The sequence below is a fragment of the Mus caroli genome, chromosome 3 (genome assembly GCF_900094665.2).
Source record: "Mus caroli chromosome 3, CAROLI_EIJ_v1.1, whole genome shotgun sequence".
In the NCBI taxonomy this organism is placed as follows: domain Eukaryota; kingdom Metazoa; phylum Chordata; class Mammalia; order Rodentia; family Muridae; genus Mus; species Mus caroli.
Window position 1 is genome coordinate 4,596,437 of NC_034572.1, and position 27,039 is coordinate 4,623,475.

Here is a 27,039-nt window from a genome sequence, read left to right on the forward strand (position 1 = left end):
TTCATAATTTTAATCTGACTGTGAATGCAGGAAAAATCACTCCTAGTCCAAGTTCACTTTTTTTTTACTTCTTTTTTTTTATTTCAGGAATTTTATTTGTTATGAAACAGCGTGAACATATAGAATGACTATTATAATTTTGGAAAGAAGTATATGAGACGAAAGGACAGGGAAGAGCACATTGATATTTGGAGCAAGTGGTCAGCCCAAACATTCATTTATTCGCTTGCTTTCTTGCATCATGTCCTTAGGTGGAACTTACATCTCTGCCCAGGTAGCCAACAGTCCTCTCCTCTATGCTAAAGGGAGGAAAAGACAGCCACCCTCCCTCTGCTATAAGACCCTCCTGAGATCATGCACTCTGGAGCCCAACTATGCTAGAAAGAAAGACCAGTAGCCCAGGCCATTTCTGAGCTGCCACCACAGCCAGACATGGGTTGGTTTGGGAATGCCATCATATATTAGGGAGGCTAGGATTCACCAAGGGCAGGGCCAAAGGTAAAAGACAAAATAAGAAACAGTAGTAACACAAGCTTTAAACAGATTTATCCAACACTCAGCACACTGGGGTGGGTTCTCAGGCCCCTGAGTCTATTCCTTCTCTGTGCCAATCTATGCAATGACACATGTTTGAGCAAAGTATAGCCTCCTGGGTACAGGTAAGCACAGCCCAGTCCTTAGCTCCAAGGAGGCTTCCAGGCTAAGGCACCACTCCACTTGGACTGTACTATTGGGCTCCAAAATGGGGGGGAGCTTCCAGACAAGGACTGATTTCCATATCAAACTGCATTCTGGTACTTTGTACTCCAGCACCATTGGCCGATCAATATTTAATGCTTGGAGATTCTCACTCTGCGGGAGTCATGTCAGGGGACCCTGAGAGCCAATCTGCTTGAGCTTCTGCGTGATAATTATTCATGGGCTCCTGCCTCTTGCTCTTTCTCTAGCACGGTCCCACTCTGCAGACTCAGTGCCTTACTCAGACTCCTCTCTCGCTCTCTCCGCGGCTACAGCTGGACCCTTCTCCTTTGCCTTCGCCACCACTCCGTGCGTGCACATCCCTACAATGGCTAAAACAGCAATGGGTAAGAATCGCGCTTTGCTCCCCACAGGCTCTATCTGGAGCCAATCTCTCCCTTTCTCTCTCTCGGAGCTCTGAAGACATTAAAAGATATTTTATAAAGGGAAAGACATTCATGACAGGAACTGTGAAAGGTTGGAGGGAGCTCTAAGAGACCAAAGGGGGGAGGGTGTCTTTGAAAAACTAAAGTAAATGGTTTCTTTTTAAAAGATAGAAGCAGGTAAGTTTTCCTCCGATGGGTAGGAATTTTATTCTGCTTCCATATTTAAAACTAAAGTGCCCATCAGAGGGGAGGGGGCTACCTTAACGATCTGCCTTCCGTGAGGTGAAGGGACATTTCGGAAAGTGGTTTTGAACGTCCTATATTTATTCTGTAGTTTAAAAAGATAATAGGGACAGGAAGGGGGTGATGTTGGAATAAAAGAGAAAATGCAAAGTCAAAGCGGTCCCATCCTGGAGGTTTGAGAGATGAGTGGGAACGGGGGAGGGGAGTGGGCACATTTAATGGTATTGTCTATCTTGGAAAAACCGCTAGTCTTGGGGCGCGGTGCTGGGAGGTAAGGCGGCCGGAGGGGTGGGGTAGGACCTTAGCTCCTTTGTTTTAGGAAGAGGGAGGGGAAACAGGAGGAGGGCGTGGAGGGCGCGGGTGGGCAGCTGCAGGGGCGGGGGAGCGTGCGCGGCGGGGAGGGGTAAAGGGACCTGGCTTCCCAAGGCGCCGGGGTGGGGTTTCTTTGTGTGTGAAGCTATGGTGGGAGTGGGGGGGGGGCACCTGCAGCGCTGGGCACACTTTGCGGACCGCCCCACCCTGTGCAGAGTCAAGCTATCCCCACCCGGATCCAGCTCCACACCCTCAGTAGAATGGGGGCCCAATGGGGAGCTCAGCACAACACTGAAAAACCCAAACCCTGGGGGAAAGGCAGAGCCCCGCCACGCCCCACTCACTCACTAGCAGCCTGCGTGCCTGACCTGACCACTAACCTCAGCCGCTCCACCCTGGCCTCATTGTTCTTCGTTAACATATTTTTCAGAACCACATTAAATAGGATATTTAGACCTAGTGGCAAAAGAAAAAAAAGGGGGGGGGAAGAAGCAGGGGATGGGGGGGACTATTCTGAACTCCTTAGGCCATTTCGCGGGGAAGGGGAGGGGGCAATTAGGGAACCTGGAAGGGTATACAGAAAATAATACAGATAAAGATGTGTAAGGGTGACATGAAGCAAAAGAGGTCAAGGTCTTTAAGATGAGCCTCGTGCAATTTCAATTTTGTGGGTCAGATGGAGCCAAATCTTTTGGGCTCTGTAAAACCGCAATAGAGTCCAGTCTAGATCCAGTGCCGTCGTTCCGAAAGGTCCTGTGCTTCTTGTTTCCCTAGGGTGGACAGACTGGGAGGGGCCTGCACTGGGGAAGCGGCTGGAACCACACACACACACACACACACACACACACACACACACACACACACACTAGATCGAGCTACTGATGCAGAGCAGGAAAAAGGATATGGACTGGCTCCACCCTGCCCTGCCCCACCCTGTCTGCGGAGCTCTGAAGACTCAGGCTCCAGGCTGGCTCCCACGAACTTGGGTGGGGCTGCTGAACAATCTGCAGTCCGGGCACCCCTCTTCCTAGCCCCGCCTTCCAGAACAGCCCTGAACCCCCTCAGGGTGTGCACACATCTGCCCTGGCTCAGGGTCACAGGACAAAGCCCCTCCCAGCGGATAGAGGCTGTGCAGAAAGGCGAGCCCAGCCTGGCCGCACAAAGACGCAGCCGCGCCCTGCTGGGCCCCTGGACCACAGAGGTGACCCCTTTCATGTGGTTCGGGAAGGTGTCCTTGCCCATGCAGAATCCAAGGACCTTTTTCCCAAGCCCAAGCCCATGGCCTTGTGTACTGGGATAGAGACCCCACTGAGGGTCCTCCAATGGGGCGTGGCTCGATCCCACCCCTCGTTGCTAGAACCAAAGCCAGTGAGCTTGGGGAGCAAGCACGTGGCGATCGCGCGTGGACCCGGGCCAGCCCTGCAGCACTCGCCTTTCTCTCGGAACTGGGTCTCGCCCCCACAGGAGTATCCCAGGAGAGGGTTCTGGGCAGTGTCCTGAGCTACTCTCGGTTGCCACAATTTGCTATCAATCTGCTTGTCCAGAAGGGTTCTGATGGGGTTTGAGGAGATTTTCCTGCTCTGTCTGTATTCCCACGGAGAGGTTTCAGCTGCAGACGACTGGCTAGTTACTCCTTGTGACCAGAATTGTGATTCCTTAGAAATCATCATGATTATTAGTCCAAGACTCACTTAACTCCTCTTAAGTCTCATTTGTTCAAAAAGTATGCTGGTCCCTTTGTACCGATTAACCCCGTGCCACTAATCTACCTAATCATCTTTGCCAACCTCCATCCTCTTCCCATACCCAAGCACAAAACAATTCTATCTGCATCTGTTCATTTCCGTTTCTATAACGTAGATACATTTTGACTTCCCGTTGCTGTGTTGTATGTTCTTGTGGCTGGGACGTGTGTGCTGGTACTTGCTAAGGACAGCCTATGCACCAGATGATCGCTGGAAAATTCTCCACAGAGAATTGTTTTAGTTTCAATGGGCAAAAATTATATATAACTGAGATGTTATGCCCCTCCACAAGAGGATACCATACATACATACATACATACATACATACATACATACATAAATACATACATTTTTGCACGCATTTTTTGTTTCCCCCAAAAAATTCCTCTTCCAAGAGCTTTTTGATACAGTCTCAATTCTACCCAGAAAAACGGATCATAAAATGGTGACCACCAACCAATGAAACTCCCACCCCACAGATGACAGGTGCCAAGGTCCTTTCTGCCATAATTAGACTGCACTTGTGAATGTGAGAAAAGACATTACCTCCACAGTGAAAAGAGTGCCGTTTGGGGTTTGGGTTTTTTAAAGCATTGATTACCCATTGCAAAGGGTAATCAATTAATCAGCAAGGACAGTGCTTTTCTCCTGATTCATTAAATAATCTATGTAGTCAGCATGTTTGCTGTAAGTACTTATTGTACCGCCCATTATCTTCTCAAATGGGGGCACAGTATAAACTAAAGCATAAACAATTAGAAATAAAAAATTGAAGATTTTATCAGGATTTTGGGGGGAATAAAGAAATAAACGGAGCTTGATCAATCAAGTACAAATATCTAAGTCATACTCGTTGAGTGGGTGGCAGTAAGCAGGGTTCTGCCCTGTGAAGCACATTGTCAGGCGCTGGAACAATGATGTCTATCATTGGATCTGTGGTGTTTGCCTGCACATGTTAAAAATCTATGAGGAAAAGCATGTTTTTAAATGACCGTTAAGATCCGATTCGTTGTAGCTTGAAAAATTAAATTCTAGACCTCTGTTTCATCAAAATTCCTAGCAGTTTTGCACTGACTTACAAACAGATTTGTGGGTTGTTTATTTTTTTATGAGAATCATTGCTTCTTCATTAGACATTTTTTTTTACAGGATTTCACTTCTGGCATTTAAACGTTACCATTACTTTTTATTTAAATTTTTAATCGCTTATGGATAAATAGTAATTTGGAAAAATAAACATTAGGTCATTTGGCACGATATGCCTTTCATCAAATATCTGTCAGTTAAAAAAATGCTGCAAGAAGTTCCATTTTGTGTAGACTCAAGACATGCCCTCCCGGGATGCCGGTTCACATAATAAAATAGTTTCCTTTTGTAACTTAGGATCAAAATAGTTACTTAGTTCTGTATTTATTTTATATCTATCAAGCAAGATTTTTGCATAAAACACAAATGACTAACTATAAAATAGAAGATGAATCCATATTGTCTTTTCATTGATAAATATAGTACATCTTTAGGGAAATTGCTGTTATTCTGTCCACGGATGCTTTTATTCCCTTAAATGAGATGAAATGTATATTCGTGTCACTCCAGTAGCTAGTTGCTTGCAAAAGGCTAAATAAAATTGGTCTCAAAGCATGTGGCAGCTAACTGCACAAACCCAGACCTGGGTGTGGTCAGCCCCATAGGGATAGTTAATCCGAAGCAGCTTCCCACCAGGTTTTTTGTTTGCTTGTTTGTTTGTGGAAAAACATTCACTGTTGTTACCGTGTAATCTGTAACATTGTATGAATGTCTGGTCCACAGAAAACACTCAAACCCAAATGCTTCCAGAACCGAAGCTATTTGCTTCCTAGTTCTTGCAATTGGGAGACCATGGAGTCTGCACTAACTTTTCACACCACTAGAGGGCAATCAATGTCTCTATGATTGATTTTAACCTGGCTTCAAGCACTAACTGCTAAAAATAAATAAATAAATAAATAAAATAAAAAAAGTTTTCTTTTATTGGAATCATTCGACTGTTGATTTAATAGAATAATGCCATGCTTTGCTCTTGTGAATGAGAAGGGCATGCACATATCTACAGTGGGATGAGAGATTGCAATCTACAAGTTGGCAGAGCCCCAATAATTAGTCCCTCATGATCTTTTTTCCAGTTCCATTACAGCATAATTATTATATCATTTATGTTACTTCTGGGGTTGTATGGTACATAAATGGTAGAAAATGTCAGTAGTAATCGCAAAATTATTTAGAAACAGATGTTTTAATTTGTAAGTAAAGACATAAATTAAAACCATTGTTTACTGATTCATTTATTTAAATATGCCCCATGCTAGGAACAGCTCTAATGTCAGAAGCTCCACCCTTAAAGGAAACTTAAAAAAACAAAACAAAAAGTGAGTGAAGCAGGCAGGAAAAGGTGGTCCTGAGGAGGTGTGGCCAGCCTGGCAGCAGCTGCTCTCCATCTTCCCTAAGGATAACTTTTTAAACCAAATCTAATGAGATTTCCATCCAATTGTTGTGCATGTTCAACAGTTATGATTTATATATGACATATTTATAAATATATACAATTATACTTGATAATTGTTGGAAGATGACCAAAAAATGGCCTTAAAACCTTTAGTAGTTTTACTAGTATAGTAAATAACTGATACCAATTTTAAAGAAAAATAAACATATGAGTATAAATTAATTGTGATGATTATCAAAGAAAATCGTTTCGATGTTCAATGGAATGGAGATTATTTTTATATACTTTACATAGCTATAATTTACCTTTAAGGTATTTAATACTATCATGTAAATGTGTTTCTCAAACTCTAGTTCAGTTCTTATTGCAGTTTAATTCTCTGGGGAATGACTGAGGGAAGAGGCTCCTTCAGCTCTGACAATCTGACCCTGATGCCAATTCCAACCATGAAGTTGCCACTGTTAGAATGGAGTGATGGTGAGCATGTGCCCCTCATAGGAAGCTCCACTGTTCTGACTTTGAAATCTGTGGCAATGGGTTACAGAATATTTCACTTCCAGACTCATATGCATAGGGATTTAATTCCTCTGAGGATATGTATTCTGTGCCATCACTCTCTCTTAATTAGATTGTTTAAAATATATTTATATTACAGGACTCAACAGAAGACCTTTGAGAAAAATTGTGGGAGAAATAAAACTGGCTCTGTGAATATGTGTGTGGGTGGGTGGATCTGTGGCTCAGTTAAGAAGTATAGGGGACTTTCAGGATAGCATCTGAAATGTAAATGAAGAAAATATCCAATAAAAATTGTTAAATAAAAAAGAAGGGATAATATATAATATGATATTACTGTTACTTACAAATGATACACAGAACAGAAGTTAAACCCAGAACCTTTTAGATGTAGGATAATGCAAAATTTACTAGATACTTAACTCCATATGGGAAAGATAGGAAAACAGGTTAAAATCATACTGAAGTTAGTGTATGTGCATAGATAGTACTTACCAAATTATTCCAACAGAGCATTTAATCCTAGATGTTGCATGAAAAAATATTATGAATTCACTGGGTTATAAGGAATTCATTAGGTATGACCCTATTTTGGAAAACAGATTAGGTTTGGTATGGTGGTGGCTCATGACTGCAAATCCCATCACTCAGGACCTAAAGGTAGGAGGGTTGTAGGTTCAAGGCCAACCTGGGCTATACTGTGAGACCCTAATTTAAGCCAAATAAGTAAATAATTTTTCTACTTTCTTAAGTCAATAAAGAACCTCCATTATTCATCATTACTCCTCTAAGGATGTTGGTCTAGAAGGGCAATAAATAGGTCATCAAGGAATATCATTAAAAAGATCATGTATCCGTCTCCATGTGTGGTGAGTGGCAGGGCAAAGACATGATACACTTCTGGAAATTCTGTCCTGCAGCAATCGTACTAAACACACAATGTCTCAAAGACAGCGTTAAAACCAGGATCCCAAATAACAATTGGCCCAGGCGGTTGGTAGACTACAGGGACAGCCCAGAACTGGAGTAAGGTTATCTTTTGTTTGTTGTTTTCAGTGGGTTATTCCAGGTCTTTCCAGGTCTCTGGAAGCTGGAAAACCTTAGATTGGTAGTTCTCAGCCTTCCTAATGCAGTTCCTCACATTGTGGTAACCCCTAATCATAAAATTATTTTGTTGCTACTTTATAAATGTAATTTTGCTACTATTACTAATCAAAATGTAAATATCTGCTATGCAAGATGTCCGATATGCAGCCCCTCCTAAAGGGAGTGGTTACACATAGGTTGAGAATTTCTATTTTACATTGTTATAGTTGCTAATCTCTTGTTTTGTTTGGTTGTTGTTTTTGTTGTTGTTGTTTCTGTTACTGTTGTTGCTGTTGTTTTATTTTTAAGAAAGCAATGCTAAGACAGCATGGCAGAGGTCGTGTGTGAATGGTTAATCCTGGAGGTTTAGAAATAAAAATTAGAGATAATAGAAATGTAAACTGAACACATGAACAAGAATATGTTAGTTCTGTAATAACAATTTTATTGCAGTGTTGCTTTAAGAATCATTGCTCTGGTGCAGACAAACTGCATCTTTCAATCCTTGCATCCACCCCAGGTATTTAATTTTAATCTTCAGTTTATGAAAGAAACTTAAATCTAAAAGAAATACAGCCTAGGCATCTATACTTAATAAGACTATATATTATTTCAAGACTATCTTACTAGTTCAAAAGCAAACGCGCAGGAGAGAGCTGTGGGAAAGCTCTGACTCCCTTGTGAGAATTTTTTAATTATCTTTAATAAAAGAATCTGGCCCTGTCATTTGTCAAGGAGACATTTGCAGCAGTAAAGCCTGTGTCTATAATAACCCATTTTCATTAGTCATGATTAAAGATAACATTTTGTGTACATTTGTTATTAATTGATGCATCTTGGCACTCCTGGCACTGGTCACCCGGACTACGCATGTCTGGGATTTGTGTCTGAGAGAAGGCACATGGATGCTGTAAAACAGAGCAAAATCCTTAGCAAAGTTTTTATTTACAATTTTGTTTACCTTGGTGAAATTATAAGTTCCAAAATCTGTCTTTGATATAAAGCAGGTGAATAATAGGGCTGATTGGTTTCAGTGATTGTCTGAGTTTCCCTCTTTGCTGGGTCATGCTGCAGACCCTTCAGAAGTTCCCACTTAACAATTGTCCTTCTGCAACCATTATACTTGAGGTCTTGAAGTCTGTGCTATTTTCTCTGTTGTCCAAGAACTAAGGAACAACAAATTGTTGACACTGTGAGCCACTGAATGTCCTTCTATCAAAATGAACATAATTGGATGCAATCTCTTTAAATCTTATCTCCAAAATACATTTTACAACAAATATTCTGAAGTCTACACTAAATTTTGATTAGTAATTACCTTGCTTTTAAAAATATTTTTCTATATTAACATCAGTAACAAAGTTTAATTTCTATCAAATAAAATTGCTCATAGTTAACCTAGTTGTTTTCCAGCTGAATTCCTTAGTAACAGAAACCTAACTTCCATGGGAAGGGGGGCCTAATTGATAAGATACTTTGACTTAGAAAATTGAGACCAGGAAACACCACCTCTGGTATCAGGGAGTACCAGACTGGTGGCAGCCTCCAGGAACCCGCCTCAGGACACAGTTCAACATGCAGCAATTTGTTTTATTTCCAATACAAATATCTATTGCCATTCTGTAACTCTGATAGCCAGGTTGCAGCTGTGGTTATCCCCTCCTGATTACCATGGTGCAAACGTGAAAATTACTGCAGTCAAATCTCTGTGGCAGATCACAAAACCCACACTTCTGGCTCTAGAAAAATTGTTTCTCCTTTCTCCTTCAATCAGAGCAAATTTTTCCTTTTATAATTTTTTCGAAAAAAAAAAAGCAGATAAGCCCAGAAGATTAGAAATTGTTTGGGTTCCTCTTGTTTTGTTGTTTTGTTTTGTTTTGTTTTGTTTTGTTTTTTAACAGATGTCTCAGCAGTTAAGATCACTGGTTGTGTTCCTAGGGGACCCAGGTTCAATTCCCAGAACCCAGAGGAAGGCTAACAACTCCAGTACTGGAGGGATCCTATGTCCTCTTCTGGCCTCTTCAGGCACTAGACACACAGGTGGAACACAGACTGACATGCATACAAAACACCCATACACATAAACCAAGTATCATTTTTTTAATTAGTATAATCTGTCTACATGAGAAAACATTTCAAAAAACATTCACTTGTTCCAAACGTCCTTTTTTAAAAATCTTCATGTAATACCTGTGCTTTGGTCATAGTATAGAAGTCATCTGTTAAGGACTTAGAAAAATTTACTCAGTCAAGTGTAGAGAAAGAAAGGTCGGGTGCCCAAGGCAGACATATAGATTAGATGTGGATACAAAACTAATTACAGTTAGCACTTAGTCCTCTGTCCTAAAATCAAACATGCATGAAGATTAAAACTACATGCTAGGTATGTTTGCCTGCAGTTCAAAAACATTGATAGCTAACACCACTAAGAATGACATTTAACAGCCCTAAAAATTACCTACTTTAAATTCGTGAATACCAACTCTGTTCAGAAGCCTGAGGTTTGTATTCTAAGGCTATAAATGAGCCTGCTCCTCACTCTACAGTAATATGCTATATTAAAGATACCAAGATCTTATACATACTAACAAAATAGAAAAGCAATAGCAAGAGTTACACCTGCATAGAAGGCTTCTCCCCTTTCGCAGTTCTGTTGTAACACCCAAACTATCTGACCAGCATAATAAAAACATCGATTAGAAAGGACTGAGATCACCAAGCTGGTTAGAGTCCTTTGGTTAAAATGTTTCTCAGGTCTTCCTGAGCATTGGAAAGAGTTTCTGTTCTGAGTGTCTGAAGCTGGCCTCATGAATTTTCATACCTAACAAGCTCCTTGTTTGTATTGAAAGTGATTGTAAGCAAATACGAACGTGACTGGTGTCTATCAAGTAACTGCATAAATGCAAGAGTTTGTGTTCTCTTATCATTAGACATAATAGCTCGCTCTGTCTGTCTGTCTGTCTGTCTGTCTGTCTCTGTGTGTATATTTCTGTCTCTGTCTCTCTCACTGTGTCTCCAAATCTGTCTATCTCTGCCTCTGTGTGTTTCTGTCTCTGTCTCTCTCACCAAGTCTCTGTGTGTCTCTCTCTATGTGTAGTGTTTGTGTGTGTAGTGTTGGTTTTGTGTGTGTGTGTGTGTGTGTGTGTGTGTGTGTGTGTGTGTGTGTGTGTGTATTTCTCATTCTAAAGCCCAGACTGACCTCGATATGCCTGTCATTCAAGCTGCTGGGATTACATGTGTAGACTACCACACCTGGTTAAGGGGATTGGAGAGGGAAGGGTGTGTCATGGGTAAATGCCAGTGAGCTTGTATTTAAAATAAGTAAGGAAAACAAGAAGCACAGCCTAAATCTGAAGTCATTTGCTTTTGAAAGATACATTCAAAATAATGAAAACTGAGCTAAAATGGTGACTGAACCCTTCAGCAACAGCAGGGACTACGTTGAGGGCTGGATATCAGAACCCTGCTGAGCAGCCTTGAGCCTTCTTCTTGAGAAGTAGCAATGAACTCGCCCACAGGTCCCTCTGTATCCTGCTGCACCTAACCTTTCCGAACCTAAGCCTTTCCGGAGGAAGGACGGTGGTGGGGCACTCACTGATCTGAGACAATCTCGGGGCCCAATACAGAAACCCCAAGGAACAGGCAGGAAATATGAAAGGGATGAGAAGAAACAGATAGACCTCCACTGCTCCATCTTCTGTCTCACTGTTCCCTGCAGGCATCATCTTGCTCTACCTCTGAGGCAGTCAGATCAAATCCTAATCAGAGAGAATACCCACATCCAGGCCCATGTGTACCGAAAGCTTCCTTAAAAACTGCTTTCCAGAGAGCTACTAGAAATACAAAGCTCCAAGTAGTAAGAGAGAACAGATCAGCACGCCAGGCATCAAGCCCTGCAGAAACCAAAACAGAAGCACAACACTTGGACAGAAACACAGCACTTCAGTTCCCCAAACATGCTGGGGCTGGACCAGGTAGGAAAGAGCTGCTGCAGGGTGGTGCACAGGTTGCACAGCACTGCTTTGACCCTGCTCTGCTCACAGCCTGAGAAGCCCTGAGCAAATTGCTCATTGATTCTACAGTAGTAATACAATCCTCACCATTACAAAATAGGGAAATAATGCCTAGTCATGTGCTGCTCACTGAGAAAATTAGGTAAGCAACCGAATACTTAGCATTTTACAGTTTAAAAAGAAATTAGTCACATTCTCTGACCCCCTGAGCCACTCAAGAAAAGACTAAATAAAAATAATGTTAAGATTAAACATCTCACTTCTTATGTTAATTTCACACATAGTGACAACCTACTGGAAAGTCCTTGCAACTGCTGAAATGGTCACTGCTCAATAATTTTTTGAAACAGAAGAGAAATTGCTATCCTATACAGCAGCTGGAGTAGTAAAATCTCCAAGACAAATTCATATCAAGCAAGGCCAGAATTTAATAGTAAGTGCATTCCATCTGGGTCGAAGTATTATTGCAAGAAAGATAATTAAAGTAAGAGTGTTTTTGTAATATTATTTCTGCCACATTTTCCTGGCACTAATATCTCATCCTACTTGAACAATGTAGGTGACATCAGTATAATTGAGTCTTCTTGTAGCAGGAAAGCTTATCAACATCAGATGTCAATTAACACACACACACACACACACACACACACACTTCTTAAATCACTATTGATCCATCGGTTTCCTTACACCCCAGCTCTCTTTCCTGCTCAGTCATCCCAGCCCCTAGTCTCCTTGCGGTTAATCATGCTTCCCCACTTCAACTTCTAAAATCCTTGCTATTTCTCAAAAAATCAATATATAAAAACACATGATATTTAAACAAGGGGTTGATGTAACTCTAGATACACTGAGAAAATCTGCCCTCATATTTACAGTATGTTTCAGATTAGATAGTGCTTATAGCAACCTACTCACAATCTACTTAATACTGTGTCAACCTCACACACTATAAAACCAGATGATAGGATATACTCCTACCTTCTCATAATCAAGGAGTCATTAAAAGGAGGAGAGTCACATGGGAGCAAAACTATGGTTCAAATCCTCTCAAGGTCATTCATAACTACTGCAAAAAAGAACTCCCCGTTGCTTTGAAAAGATGTAGCCATTTTTCCTGAGTTTGAAATCCTCAAGGAGAGTCTGAAACTTCACAGGATGCTTCATTTGATAGTCAAACAAATAAGATGAAATTCTGTACTTAGGATGAATTAATTTTTACAAGTTGAAGACTGCCATGGAGGAATTAAGCAATTTTGAAAAGACCTGGATTACATTTGTCAAAAATTCCCTGGAAATGAGATATATAAAAGGAGCAAAATAAACAATTGCAGTGTGTGCTGTCAGCTGTATTACAGCCTACAGAAGGTAAATTCACACACAGACATGCTCACATCCACACTTACATGAGTGCACACACACAGGCACACAGGACACGTGAGAAAGAACACTGAGCTCCTGTATCCAGCTCTCATGGTGGTAACAATGTCAAAACTCCCCATTTAAAAAGATCAAACCTGGAAGCCATTGCTTCTGAGGAAACACACAGCTACGATGCTCTTCTGTGAGATCACTTTATAAACTTTATGACCATGAAGACACAGACTGAAGATCATTAGCTAAGATGGCAAAGAAGATTTCTCACAGTTGCTGTAGCTCTCCCTGAACAGACTGTGGCAGCTTTCCACGCCACCCCCAAGCCAGCTTTCCTTGCTCTTTCCTTCCTGTGAACTCAAGATCATCTTGTGACAAATTTGGCAATTCGCCATAAAGTCTCCTTATACTTTTTTTTCCTTTCCTCTTCCCTATCATTTAGTGTTCACCAGGAACAGCCTCTCCTCTGCCTTCTGGGCTCTGCAATGTGGAATGCTTTTCCTTTTTATATCAGCATAAGACACTTCTTTCTCTTGTTTCCCAGTCAGCCTGGGTATTAATTGGAGCCAGGCATGCTCTCTACTTTGTCTTCACTCTAGCAGGTATGTTCTTTGCAGAACTACTTAGGTGAACATGCACAGATCCTTAGCATGTTTATCACTGTGACTTTACTAAGAACCTTACTAGGAGTATCATCTACATTCTAACAGGTGAGAAGAGGAGAAGCCAAAGACCGTAACTGCCGAATTTAAAATAAATGATGTTGATCCAGAGCCCATTTAGTTAACCGCAACCTACAGTCTCCTTAAACAAAATGTAGGTTCTGATTGTATTTGCTAGTTTTGTGGTAAGAGTGAACTAAGTTATAGAAGCATATAGTGAGCTACAAACAAACAAAAAATAGTTATGAAATGAGGGTGTTGTTGGGAAGAAAAAGTGGTTTATTGAGGAGTTCAGTGAAAGGATATAGGGAGGAAACTGTCAAAGCACACACGCAGAGTTAATAAAGTAATGAAAGAATGTTTCTTAAAGAATAGGAATTGTAAGAATTGGATTTCCACATCCTTAGTATCCTCTTCTATTGCTGTAATAAAACACCTCAGTACAAACAATCTTGAGGAAGACGTGGTCTGTTCCATTTGTTTACAGCTCTACATCACAGCGACCATTGATGGATGTCAGGAAAGGAACTTGGAGGCAGGAGCTGATGAAGGACCATGAGTGTTGTTGACTGGCTTGTTTCTCATGGCTTGCTGAGCCTGCCTTCTTAGATCATCAGAAACCTCCCATCCAGGGGGTTCACAACCCATAGTGAGATGACCCACATCAATCCTTAATTGGGAAAGTACTCCCCCAGGCTTGTCCACAAACCAATCTGATAGAGACATTTTCTCAATTGAGGTTTCCTCCCAAATGATTCGAGCTTGTGGCAAATTGACATAAAACCAGCCAGCACATTTAGGTATAGCCCTTTAAAGTGTCAAAAAATAAAGAACAACTTGTTGATGGTTAGTTTTTATTAGTAATATGTCAACAGTTCACTGTCAACACATCACCTCATTCACTGCAATAATATTCGATCCTTATTTGTAGACAAACTCACATTCAGAAGGTATAATGTTACCTTAGACTGACAAACTCAAGTTCAGAAGGCATTTTGTGTTATCTAAGATTGACAAACTCATTTTTAGAAGGTATAATATGTCATCTAAGATTGGTTAGATCCAGAACTGGAACACGAGTCTTGAGTTCCAGTTAATATTTTCTTCATTACTCTAGACGACTATTTGCTTCCCTCTAGTTATTAGTGAGGGCAGAAGCAAGAGAACATATAAATAAATAAGAGAAGAAATATTTATATGTCTCTTTTTTCCTTGGCACAATCAGCTGTCTGCTCTAAGAGGAGGTCACAGGAAAGGTCTCAGAAAACCCATCTTCTAGCATTATTCAAAGCTAGTGAACTTCAAGAGGAGAAGCCAACCCCACCATGCTATTTGTGGCCTCTGGACCGACCGTTAACCTCCAACTAAACTCAGTTTCTAGGACAACTGACAAACTCAGCATCCGTTGCTTACTCGTGAATGACAGCCCCTCCCTGCTCAGCAACCAAAGGACAAGCATTTGTAGACATCTGTTAACTGAACGAATGTTCAGAGGAATACGTGTAGGGGAATACAGAATGAATATATTACAGGAGAGACACCCTCTCCACTCCCAAAAAAATGCAAGGTTGAGAAAAAAATTAGTAAACAAAATAGAGGAAAAGGGGCAACTTGGTCAGGAGCAAGCCAGGAAAGGGGGTTTTTCCTTGAAAAGCCAAAGATTCTACAAAACCTTTGAAATAGGAACCTTGACGTTTGAATGAAGTACATACACTTAGCTTTGGAAGCTACATTACATATACAAATGGTCACCGCATTCTACTTGATAGACCTTCTGTCTACTTAACCAATTATAACATAGCTGGATTTCAAAACTGTGAGCAATATTCCAATTAAAACCCTACTTTTGAGAAAAATGTAAATAAATAAATCTAGAGTGAATAGTCTAAAGAACAAACATTGTATCCTTGGGTTTTTGCATAACCAACTGGCGATATTTTGATAATAGCACATTACATGCCAAATTTCAATTCACATTTATATGTGCAAATCAAATGCTTAATTCTATTTTTATTGTGTTTTTAACCAATGAACAGAGTATTTGCTGCCACAAATAAAGTAAAATCCATAGGCCACCCCAGTCTCTCCATCTAGTTACACTAGCAGGGAATCTTCATGTCGTAAGAGTGACTATCAGAGAGTTCCAGATGGCATGCAAATGGCTTATGTTTTATGGATCACTTTCTGCCTGTGAGGAGCAATATTTGAAGCCAAAAATAGACTTTTCATGAAGCCTTAGGAAGAGTGGGATTTGCCCTGAAAATTTAACAACTTGAAATCAGAGATATGGGTTGCCTCCTGAAACATTTGTTGCCTTAGATAACATTCACACTATCACACACACAGCTATTATGAAACACAAAGATCCAGAAAGAAGAAAACATTCTAAGACATAAATATGAACATAAAACTCATAAGATTTTCTTTATTATAACATGTTTACTTATTATTAAGATAAATGTTATCTACCTTATGTTCACCTAACATAAGGTAGATAAAGGATGTTTTTACTTCAGAAAACAAAGTGTATGTAAAGGAAAGATCATTCCATTTTAAAATCTATTGAGTATTTTAAAACCAACTATAAGGTCACCCAGTAGTATGTAGAGAGGTGACTTGATATGTTCAAGTTCTGCAGACCTTTAGATGTAGTCTAGTGGTAGAGCTTGATCCCGGGAGCAAGACAGGGGTAGGGAGATAAGGAATTTGCAGTCATGAAAATCTCCCAAAGACACTCTCCACCTCACAGCTTATTCTACCGATCTCCAACAAGGAATTCATCCATACCAACAGAAACGGCACAAAAGTAGGAACTCCGTTCTACGCATGTACAAATTAAAGAGAAATGCCACTGTCAGGCAGGCTCTGTGACTGGAGACCTTGGAGAGAGAGTAAGTGTGCGTGGACACGGCAGGGAAGAAGCAGCAGTGAGCAGGTCATGTCAGGATCCATCCTCCGGAGCTCCTGTCAAGGGAGGCTCTCACCTTCACCTCAGAGCCTCCCTCCCCCCATAGAGAGACTCCCTTGACAGTTCCCTCGAGATTTATTGACCACAGCTGTCTGCCACTAAGAAAAGAAATCAATATTCAACACCAAAAACATATAATCAAGTAGAAAAACAGGCAAGTCAAATATCAACTAAGAACATAGAATCCTTTTAAAGCTTACCATTGCTCTGTTCATTACATCTCCCCCCGTTTGTTTTCCACCAGCTCCTGCTGCCACCCTCACTGCCAACCACTCCCAAAGAGAGAGAGGTGCCTAGCTAGGTGACAGATGGTACCAGGTCTGATTTCCTCAGCTGCGAGAACATCGTTAGGGAATTTCCTCTATTGCTTTCAAGTTCAGGGCACTAGGTCTGGGGATTATTTTTATTTCCCCGTGATTTTTTTTTATTGATTCTTTGAGAATTTCACATCATATAACCCAATCCCACTCCTTTCTCAGTTCTTCCATATCCACCATCCACCCTGCAACCTCCCCCCAAAAGAAAATAGAAAACAAAAATTAAGAGAAGTCTAGCCGTGGAAGCTTTAGTATATCATGGTGTGTCACAAAATAGAGCTTATTGTACAAATAGCATTACTTGAAAGTGTTCACTGCAATGAGTCACTGATGGCTGAGGATTCCAACTGCATGAAGCCAAGTGCCCTGTCGTCAGTAATCTGTACATAGTGCATTGAAAGTAATTCTTTGCAGTGAGTACTTACCAACTGGATGAAACCAGTTCTTCAAAACAAAAGAGAACAATCAAAATGCAATAACCATAAAACTCCACACACCATGGGAAGAACGTGATCTTTTGGGAATCCTTATGGTTATCCTGAAGGTTAACGAGCAGAGCTCCTCCTAAGTTATTCCAGTTCTCCCGCATTGCATAGCTGATTATTTCAAACAAATCCAGTCCTCCACAGCACTGTCTTCTCTACGTCATCTGCATCATTTAAAAAGGCATGTTGGTGAGCGTTAGCTGTTGGAAGAATAGCCATCTTACATTTATCGTACTATAAGCATGTGAAGCCTACCTGCAGGCAAAGTTGGCCTTTTCTTTAATTTCAAATTGTATTTTTCTCAACTTCAGTAAGCTGTAATTAGAAAACAAAATGGATGTGGAAATGTGTGACTTAATGTGATACTTTAACATATTTAGACACTGTGAAATGGTCAAACAACAACAACAAAAGACTTAGCAGCATTTCCCTGAGCCCATGCTTACCTTCTATGAATATGCTAAGAACATTTACAATCTACCCCAGATTACCAAGTGTATAATACTTTATAATAAAAATTCCTAAAATGGTTTGTAAAACAAGATAGCCCTAACCTTTGACTGCATCAATGCTCTCTGCTTGTTCATGTGTGCATTCAGTGTTCTCTTGAATCACAAACTAGCAATAAAGTGTAAGTGTAAGTGTAACTCATAGGACTTGCTTTCCTTAAGGCAAATCTTTCCTGACTGCTGCTTAAGCACACCTGTTTGCATAAGCATAGTACACTTAATAGACATAGACACTGACTGCACACATAGACATAGTATACCTGCATAGACACTGAATGCACACCGTCAGTGACTGACTAGCACTAACTCTGATGAGTGTGCTTTGGAAATCCAGCTGCTGGACAACACTGAGTAAGTCTGTGTACAGGGTATTCTATACAGTGTCAGTAGAGACGTTAGTCTTTCTCTTACGTTTGGAGAAACAGGAAATGCGGCTCTCGGGTGAAGCTCCTGTGGCTCATGCCTGGCATGGTTTTGCCTTCTGCTAATGAGTAGTAAGCACACCTGCTGGGATTACAATTTAAATACAACTACCCTGACAAGAATTCTATTTGGTGCAGGTATCAGGGATATTATTTGGCAATAATACCAAGTTAAAACACTTTTTTATTCACAGTTGATATTACACTAGTATCCACGGCATGGGTCTGTTTTGATGCTGTTGAGACAGATCTTACTATGTTGCTTAGCTGGCTTGGAACCAGGCTGGCCTCAAACTCTCAAAAGTCTACCTGCCTCTGCCTCCAGAACACTAGGATTAACGTGATGTGCCGCCATCCCTGGAAACAGCATGGATTGTATTTTCCAAATAAGGATTTCAAATTATAAAGACATATAAAAATCTGTGTATTAAATGCCCCAAACTGAAGATAATCACAAAGTGTTTTTTTTTTTTCTATCAGGAAAAAAAACAGATAAGTGTTAGTCTGTCTTCAGCAGATTTGCTTCTGTCTGTCTTTTTCTTAGTGACTTTGAAGAGCATATCTCAAGGCATGGATTTTTTTTAAGATATACTCAGAACTAAAATAGTAACATAAAGCCATTCAGATTGGTTGACATTTTATACCAGTTCAAGTGGAGGCTTGCATGCAAGCACTTCTAGAACGATGGATTGACCGACCTTTGGGAAGTTCTTAGAATGATAGAGGAGATCCGTTGAAATGGGGCTGCAGACGCTCACAGCACAAGCTACTGTGACCCTTCCTTTACTTGCCTGTTTCTTCATATTCAAACATGGCCACTATTTATCTAGGGATTAAGAAGGGAAGAACCTTCAGTGCTCACAATAAGGCTTGGTGATAAAATTTTGACACATAAGCAAAATAAGATTCTAAGCTTCTAAGATTTCTTTAAATCATAGTGCATCTTGACCTCCGTGGACCTTAATATCTTTTACTGGGGGAGTTTTAAGAGACAACTCCCCTCACCCCGATTGCAGAACAAATTTTTCATTAAACAGTGCAGGAGCTGTAAAAAGTCAAGAGACACAGTATGAGTTTCCCAAGTGATATAATTTACTGCTACTGCAGTTTGGATCAGAACCAATTTACAGCAGCCCATTCCCTTCCCTTGTCGTTATTGCTGGAGCTGAGAATCCACTAAATTAACATTTAAAGGCTTCAGATAATTTTGTAAGACCCAGTAATGGGGTATACTTCTTTGACTCTCTTAAATGCCCCCTTTGTTTGATGTGAGAGTTTTAACCTACAAAGAATACTGGAAATGCGTTGACTGATCATAATGTGACTCTTCCCAAACCTCCCTGGCTTTGGTGACCATAGTCTCTGTGAGTAGGGATAGGTAGGATGAAAGTGGGATGACTCTAATTTTACACTAACCTAATTAACATTATGTCATCCTAGCAGAAATATCTAGAAACATTAGGTCATATCAGTGGTTTTCTAAGGTACTAAAATAAGGCTTTAGATCTAGGGGTTACGTGGTTTTCTTTTTCAGTGATAAATGTTCAGTTACATGTTCATCGATAAAATATTTTAATTCTCCCAATTTAAATTAGTGTTGTATATAGAATAAATACATACTAAGCATGGATAAGCAAATTCATACTAGCCTTCTTCTTTGTGTGTGTGACGCCGTGTGGTATATGCACCTGTTTGTTAGATGTGCAGTATGCATGCACATGTGTGCTCATGCATGTTGAGGCCAGCAGTCAGCGTTGAGCATCTTCCCTTGATTCCTTTCCTGACTTGTTTCTGAGACAGAGCCACTCAGTGAAGCTGAAGCTTATCAGCTGGACTCTGCCCCTGGCTGCATTGGCTTCAGGGATGCACCAGTCTCTGCCCCTCCCAACATCCCCGAGTGTTAGAGTTACCTGTGCCAGAGCTGAGGCTCCTCAAGCTTGCTTAGCAGGTGCTGCAGTTGCTGGGGCATCCTCAAGCCCTGTTTACTTCATTTTAAAACACAACAGGAAGCTTCTAAGTCCTCTTAATAAGGGACTGCACATGTAGCTCAGCAGCACAGTCTTTGCGTATCCCAAATTAAGCTGTGGATCGCATCCCCACTACCACAGAAACTGTACTTGGTGGCACTTGCCTATAATCCTGGCATTTGGAAGACAGAGGCAAGAGGATGAAAGGCTCGCTATTATCGTTGGCTACAAAGCCAATTCAAGGGATGCCTAAGATACATGAGGCTCTCTCTGCCTTAAAATATAAATAAATATAAGTAAACAAGTAATAAATAAGTTCTGAGACAAAATGGCACACCTGAGTGGAGTAAATAAATAAATTAACCTAAATTAATGTGAAGTGGTGGCCACTGTGAAAAGTGCTGAATACATAACTAGCATGTCAGGGTATAGTTAAAAGAAGCAGCAGGAGTGGAAATATGCAAAATGTAAACATTTTAAAAGAGTCAAAAATTACTGCCAAGTAGTTGATTCCTACCTATGACAAGGCCTGAGTGTGGGGAAGGGAACAGGCTGGCAGAAACAGGACTGTGGTCTTTCTTAACAGTCAGGGCTATTAGCCTAGATCTTTCCAGAATCAGCTAGCAGAGGCCAGTGCTTGTCACATTGTCTATCTTCCAGAGTTAGTGGTGGTGGCACACACCTTTAATGCCAGCACTCTGGAGGCAGAGGGAGGTGGATCTCTGAGACAAGCTTGATCTACAGAGTGATTCAGGCCAGCCAGCTTTACATAGTGAGACCTCACCTCAAAGAAAATTAATAAAATAAAATATCTTTGGAACAAGCTACAAGGACTGCTGGGAAAACAGGATTCCTAGTTAAGCAGTAAAGCTTCATTTGCCTGGAAATGACAGAGTCCTTCTTTTTAAAAAGCAGTGTTTATCACTGTTTGCACTAATTGTAAGTCATGGTCAAAAAATTTTGATCTTCCTATTAGAAAGAAACCAAGACATCCAATTGCTATAAACTGTGTGCAAGAGACCTTGACTTTGCATTCTGTAGTGCCTTGTTTTGTCCTCTGTCCCCAGAGACCTTCCTAAAGAAGTACAAGTTGACTCCATATGGGCGTTTAGAACTTGCCAGGAAACTCTCCCTACTCAACCAACATGTTCACACCTGAAGCCCACACAAGGAAGAGCCAGGAAATAGGCAGGCTGACCCCAGGCTGGCCCCAGGTCTGCCCCAGGGTGACTCAAGGTGCTCTCCAGCCAGCCTAGAGCAGCCTAGAGGACAGCCAGCCCTCTGTATAACTGTGCCCTTACTGTCAACAAGAACAAAGAGTGAAGATCAGGGAATTCAGGTTCTGGTCTCTGACTCTCCCTAACTCAAAGCACAGTTTCCTGTTATTAAGTTATGCTTTCAACTTTTGTTTGTTTGTTGTTTGTTTGGAGACAGGGTTTCTCTGTATAGCACTGGCTGTCCTGGAACTCACTTTGTAGACCAGGCTGGCCTCGAGCTCAGAAACCCGCCTGCCTCTGCCTCCCAAGTGCTGGGATTAAAGGTGTGTGCCACCACCACCGCCCGCTTTCAACTTTTATTAAATGGCCTGATAGCTACCGTGTTTTTGTGAACTGAATTTTTAGAAGGCAAGTTATCATTAAAAATAAAATGCTGGCCACCCATATAGTGACGCTGGTGGCATCTGTGTGCTCCATAATCACTGCAAAATAGCTTATCAATAAAATGATAGTTATGGGGTAGGGAATGAATACCAGTGTGCCAGGACAGACAAGTATCCCAATCAGCAAAAGCAAATAAACATTTTTCTCATTTGTTGTTGAAAACATTTAATCTCAATGGGGGTGGGGGGCGGGTGCCCTACTTTTGATCCTTCATTTCCTAGAAAAAAGACACACAACTTTTATTATTACAATAAGCCTTAGTCAGCACTAGAGCTGGGCAGGTATCTGCCCTCTATACTACTAGAATCTACCTCCCCACTAATAACCCCATGTTGTCATTTGCCATGTCCTATCTGGGCAGCATTTAACTAGAATTAGCCAGCTCTCAAGGCTGTCTTCAGGATGCACCTACCTCATGGCAGCTTTGTCATTCTCTATCCACCTTCTCTTCCTCATGGTCCTCCTCAGAACCCAAGCCTGGAAGCTCCCAAGCCCACCTATATCAACTCTGCCCAACTATAGCCATCTTTTTTCATCAATTAGGGATAACTGGGGAGGGGGTCAGGGTCACATAGCACAACGACGCCTAGAGACCAGATATCTAGCATTAGGATACATAGCAAAAGACCAAACCTCAAAACTCATTCTTCTAAGCATTTATCACAAATTCTGAGCTCTAAGCTCACACTTTTAAATACATCATATATATGTATATGATATATACATATATCATATATATTATATGTGTGTATATACACATGTATGTATTATATATACACACATATGTCTATACATATATACGTCTCAGTTACCTGTCTGAATTGGCTTCGTGGATCCACTTGCCTTTGTCCCTCTGAAAACAACCCTGAGTGTTAGAGTTACAAGTATAAAAGCTTTTAAAAATAATATTTTAAAGGAGATAGTTTCTGCTAAAGTAGTATGTTAACATGTGACACTTCCAGAATGTTCTGTTCTGGAACATATGAAGATATGTTAGCAAGAAGCATAATACATATTACTCCTTTTCACGTTGAATATTAGATAAAAGTAAGGACTAAGATGAGATTTTGCCCAGAAGACATTTCTATAAGGCTGCCAATTCCAAATTAAATAACAACAAAATGAGATATATGAAATGTCATATTAATGGTTACTCCCACATAAGCCAAATGAAGTGGAAAATTGAAAATTTTTAAGCCATTTACTTCTAATTGTTTGGGTCTTTAAAAAATAATGGAGTATAACATCATTAATAATGTATATTATTTTCTACTTAAAACAAGACATATATCGTTAAAATGTATTTGAAAGCTTGAGAAAAGCTCAGAGTCTGTGGTATATACATTTAGATGAATGGGAGCCATCTTCATCTGTTCATGCTGTTTTCTAGAGTAAACCAATCTCCATGATGCTTTAATCTAAAATGAACTCTTGGCTGATCACTAAATCCATACATTCTTTTGAGGAATGGTCCTGAAGTTTCCGCTATTTTATATCAGTATTTATTATCCATAGGCAATTTACACATCAAAAAGTGTTGTATTTTCTTTCTGCAAAATCATCCAATCATCCATAGATGACTGGCATCCATAGATTCAATCACAAATTGAAAATATTCAAAAAGTCTTTGTATTAAACATGTGCATAACTTCATATAGATATTTCCTGAACAATAGCAAATAACAAATATTAACTAACATAATTGTTAAATTACTAGATATTTAAATAATTGAGACATGGTTTCAAGTATATAAAAATGCACACACACATAAGTAAGAGCAGATAGACTATATATACATATATGCATGCAATAATAATTAGTGAAAAAGAAGCTATGAATTTGACAGAGCAAGGCCAGTTTTGTGGGAGAGATTGCAGGGAAGAGAAGAAGAGAGAAATGTCATCATATTATAAACTCAAAAGCAAGATAAACTTTAGAACTTATCCAGGAGGAAGACTCACAAAAGAAATGAAGGTAAACACAGGTAATTGGCAAATACTACACCCTTTCTTTAAGGGGCTTGAGAATCCACAGATTCTGATGTCTGCAGAAGATTCCAAAGCGTGTCCCCCATGCATACTGAAGAATGGCCTGATCTATACCTGTGTAATCAATGACTTGTGTATGGAAGTAAGGGAGGAAATGTCAGAAACCAGCAGTTTATGAGTTTTACTTCAATAGTTTCTTGTTGCAAACATGTAGACAGTGAAATTAGAGCAAATCACATAACAATTTGCTGGGAAGGTGACCGGGGTGAAACTCAGTGGCGAAGTTCTTGCCTTGCATACACAGACTTGGTTCAACACCAACATGTGGGAGAGACAGAGACAGAGACAGAAAGAGAGAGAGAGAGAGAGAGAGAGAGAGAGAGAGAGAGAGAGAGAGACCTGCGAAACAATCAACAAGAAGGTGAATCCAACATTAAAAGGATGGGAGAGAGTCAGACCTATATGAAAACTAAATCTCCCACTTTAGCAACCATCAAAAATGCAGAATGCATTCCACACCTCTGAGCCTCTTCTTCCCTTATAAACTTGGACCTTTCACAGCACTATTGAGATACTTAAGCAAGAAAGGTCTACCGATGCTTTTCTTAGTTCATCGTTTGTGCTCAACAGAGAGCACCTAGTACCATTATTCACAATTTATTGTGGCCATTTGGAAAAAATGAAGAAAGTTCAATTAGTGTCCATACATCACAGGCTAAGAGACTATTACTATATAATTATTATACTCTGTGTGGGTTGAATTTTAAATGAATTCACTAGACAAATGCACCTATCTGTAAACATTAGTAGTTAATAATGTTTACCAACGCATCGCTGGAAAGGAATATAAGAAATCACCTATTAACTCCCACATTCTTGCAAAGATGCATTCAACTCTACCTGGTCTTAGGATATGGAAAAAATATTAACATACATTGACTCCAAAATGCAAGAAAAGACATGATTGTGAATGGATGTAATACTAGCAGAAAATGAGCACATTTCTCATGGTACTTCATATTTGCTGGCAAGTCCTTTGTTGCTACTTTTAAACCATAAAATTATTTGTATTCCAGTACATCAACCCACACCGAATTCTCCTATCAGACCCACCCTATGAGCCTCAGCTTGGTCACATTTTACATGAAAAATCTCCTCTTTAGAACCCTATTCAGAGAGACCTTTTACCTTTCCTTCTGTGGTATTGGAAACCTTTGTCCCAAACCCAGTTATTTTCTAGCAATTCATTCATAAAGGTTTGTTTGCCCTCTTTGTTTCCTTTGCACTACACACTTTCTAAGTCATGCCACTCCACATCACCTCCTGAACTTCCAGTATCTGTTTCTTGATGTCTCCTTCACAAAAGCACATTAAGAAGTATTGGCGGAGATAGTCCTAGAGAAATGACTTAGTAGATAAATGTGTTTGTTGTGCAGGTTCAAGGACCTGAGTTCAAATTCCCATAGTCCCTAATAGCACACTCCTATAACCCCAGTTCTCCTTTGGAACCATAGGAGATTCACAGAAATCTCACATAAATTCAGACGAGCTCTCCTGGCATAGTCAGTGGGAAAATAACTAAGAAATCCTGTCTCAAACAAGGACCAACACAAGAGACTGTCTTCTGACTCCATGTCTACATCTTGATATGTGCACACTGGCATTCACATAGAACAAGAGCACAAAGAAGGAAGGATGAAAGGAATGAAGGAACAAGGGAAGGAAGGGAGGGAGGGAGGGAGTTACAAAACAACTCTGTCCAGTATGTATAGTGGCTTCCTACTCCTAAATTGATAATGAAGGCTAACCTGGGAGGTTTTTAACACTGAAAACAGCCCTTACCAATTGGCATATACTGGAGCTATGGATGCAAAGTAGGACTTACGGCCAAGACACATTATCACCCTATACACATCTCTAAGTCTTTCACAGGGGCTAGAGTTGGCTTAGTGATTAAGGACGCTCACTGATCTTCTCAGTGCCCACATCAGAGGGCTCACAACTGTCTAGAACTCCAGGGGATCTGACACTTCTGGCCTCCTCAGCCACCTGCACTCACATGTACGTACGAGAGGATGTACATCCACATATAATGAAAAATAATTATTTTAAAATCTATCACAGAAGATTCCAAAGACTCAATCCCCAGGCTTAAAATTCTTTCAGTTTGCCTGCTTACTCATGATCTTTGGATGCTCTGGCACAATACTGATACTGTTCTTCATATAAGCATAATGCAGGAAGGGAGCAAAAGTCCAAATTCTGACCAAATACCTATGAGCAGAATTAATGCCCAGGAAGACGTTCTCGCAGAAGTCTTAAAGCCCAATTGAGTCTACCTATAAAAAGGTTTACCCTAGAGCTCAGAGACCACCCTTCAAAGTGCAAGGGGAGAGAGAATGTCAGTTCTTGTGTACTCCCACACACAAATGGTCCCATATTGTCTCTTTAGAAGCAAGTCCCATATCAACAAAAATAAACACATCCTCTCTGCTTTGTTCTCTTAAACACTACATAGTCACTTTTAGCAGAAAGGGGAGATGGTTGAGACTGAGTGTCACAGGCAGGCCTCAAACACGCTGCCATCCTCCTCCATCAGGCTCCTGAGAGCTAAGATAAAGGCTTGAGCAACTACAGCTGATTAGCACTGCTCAGTCTTTGTAGGCCATGTGCATTGTTTCTGGTTGCCTATTAAATCCAAGACACACACTTAAAGAGGAATTTCAGAAAAAACACAGAGTACACACTGGGTGATGCCTTATTTGAACCTTAACTTATTGGCCTGTGTTTTTATTGTCTGAAGTTTGGCAACCTTGGCTGTGAAGCTCTTCCCATTGACCCACCTCACTGCCTCAAGTCCTTCACAGCTTCTCTACATCACGTCTGTGCCCATGTGATGTTTCCTGTTTCCGCCTGTCTCAGTCGACTTTCTATCCACACCCTGCCTCTCTGACTGAGAAACAGCAATGTTCTCTTGTATTTGTGCACTTCGATAATGCCTCACAGAAACACCTGCCCATACATGGTGATCCCACGTACTTGAAATGGAAACTGAGTTCAAGTCACTGACTGTACTGGCTATTTTTGTGTCAACTTGACACAGCTGGAGTTATCACAGAGAAAGGAGCTTCAGTTGAGGAAATGCCTCCATGAGATCCAACTGTAAG

The 27,039-nt window shown here is 40.6% G+C and overlaps 1 protein-coding gene across 1 annotated transcript in view; it reads left to right on the forward strand.

The window, feature by feature from the left end:
- The first annotated feature begins 841 nt into the window (after positions 1-841).
- Stmn2 (stathmin 2) overlaps positions 842-27,039 on the forward strand; it is a 48,178-nt gene continuing 21,980 nt past the window's right edge. Inside the window, exon 1 of the mRNA XM_021158507.2 lies at positions 842-1,085. Coding sequence (XP_021014166.1) covers positions 1,067-1,085 — 19 coding nt within the window. The 5' untranslated portion in view covers positions 842-1,066. The remainder of the gene's footprint in view (positions 1,086-27,039) is intronic.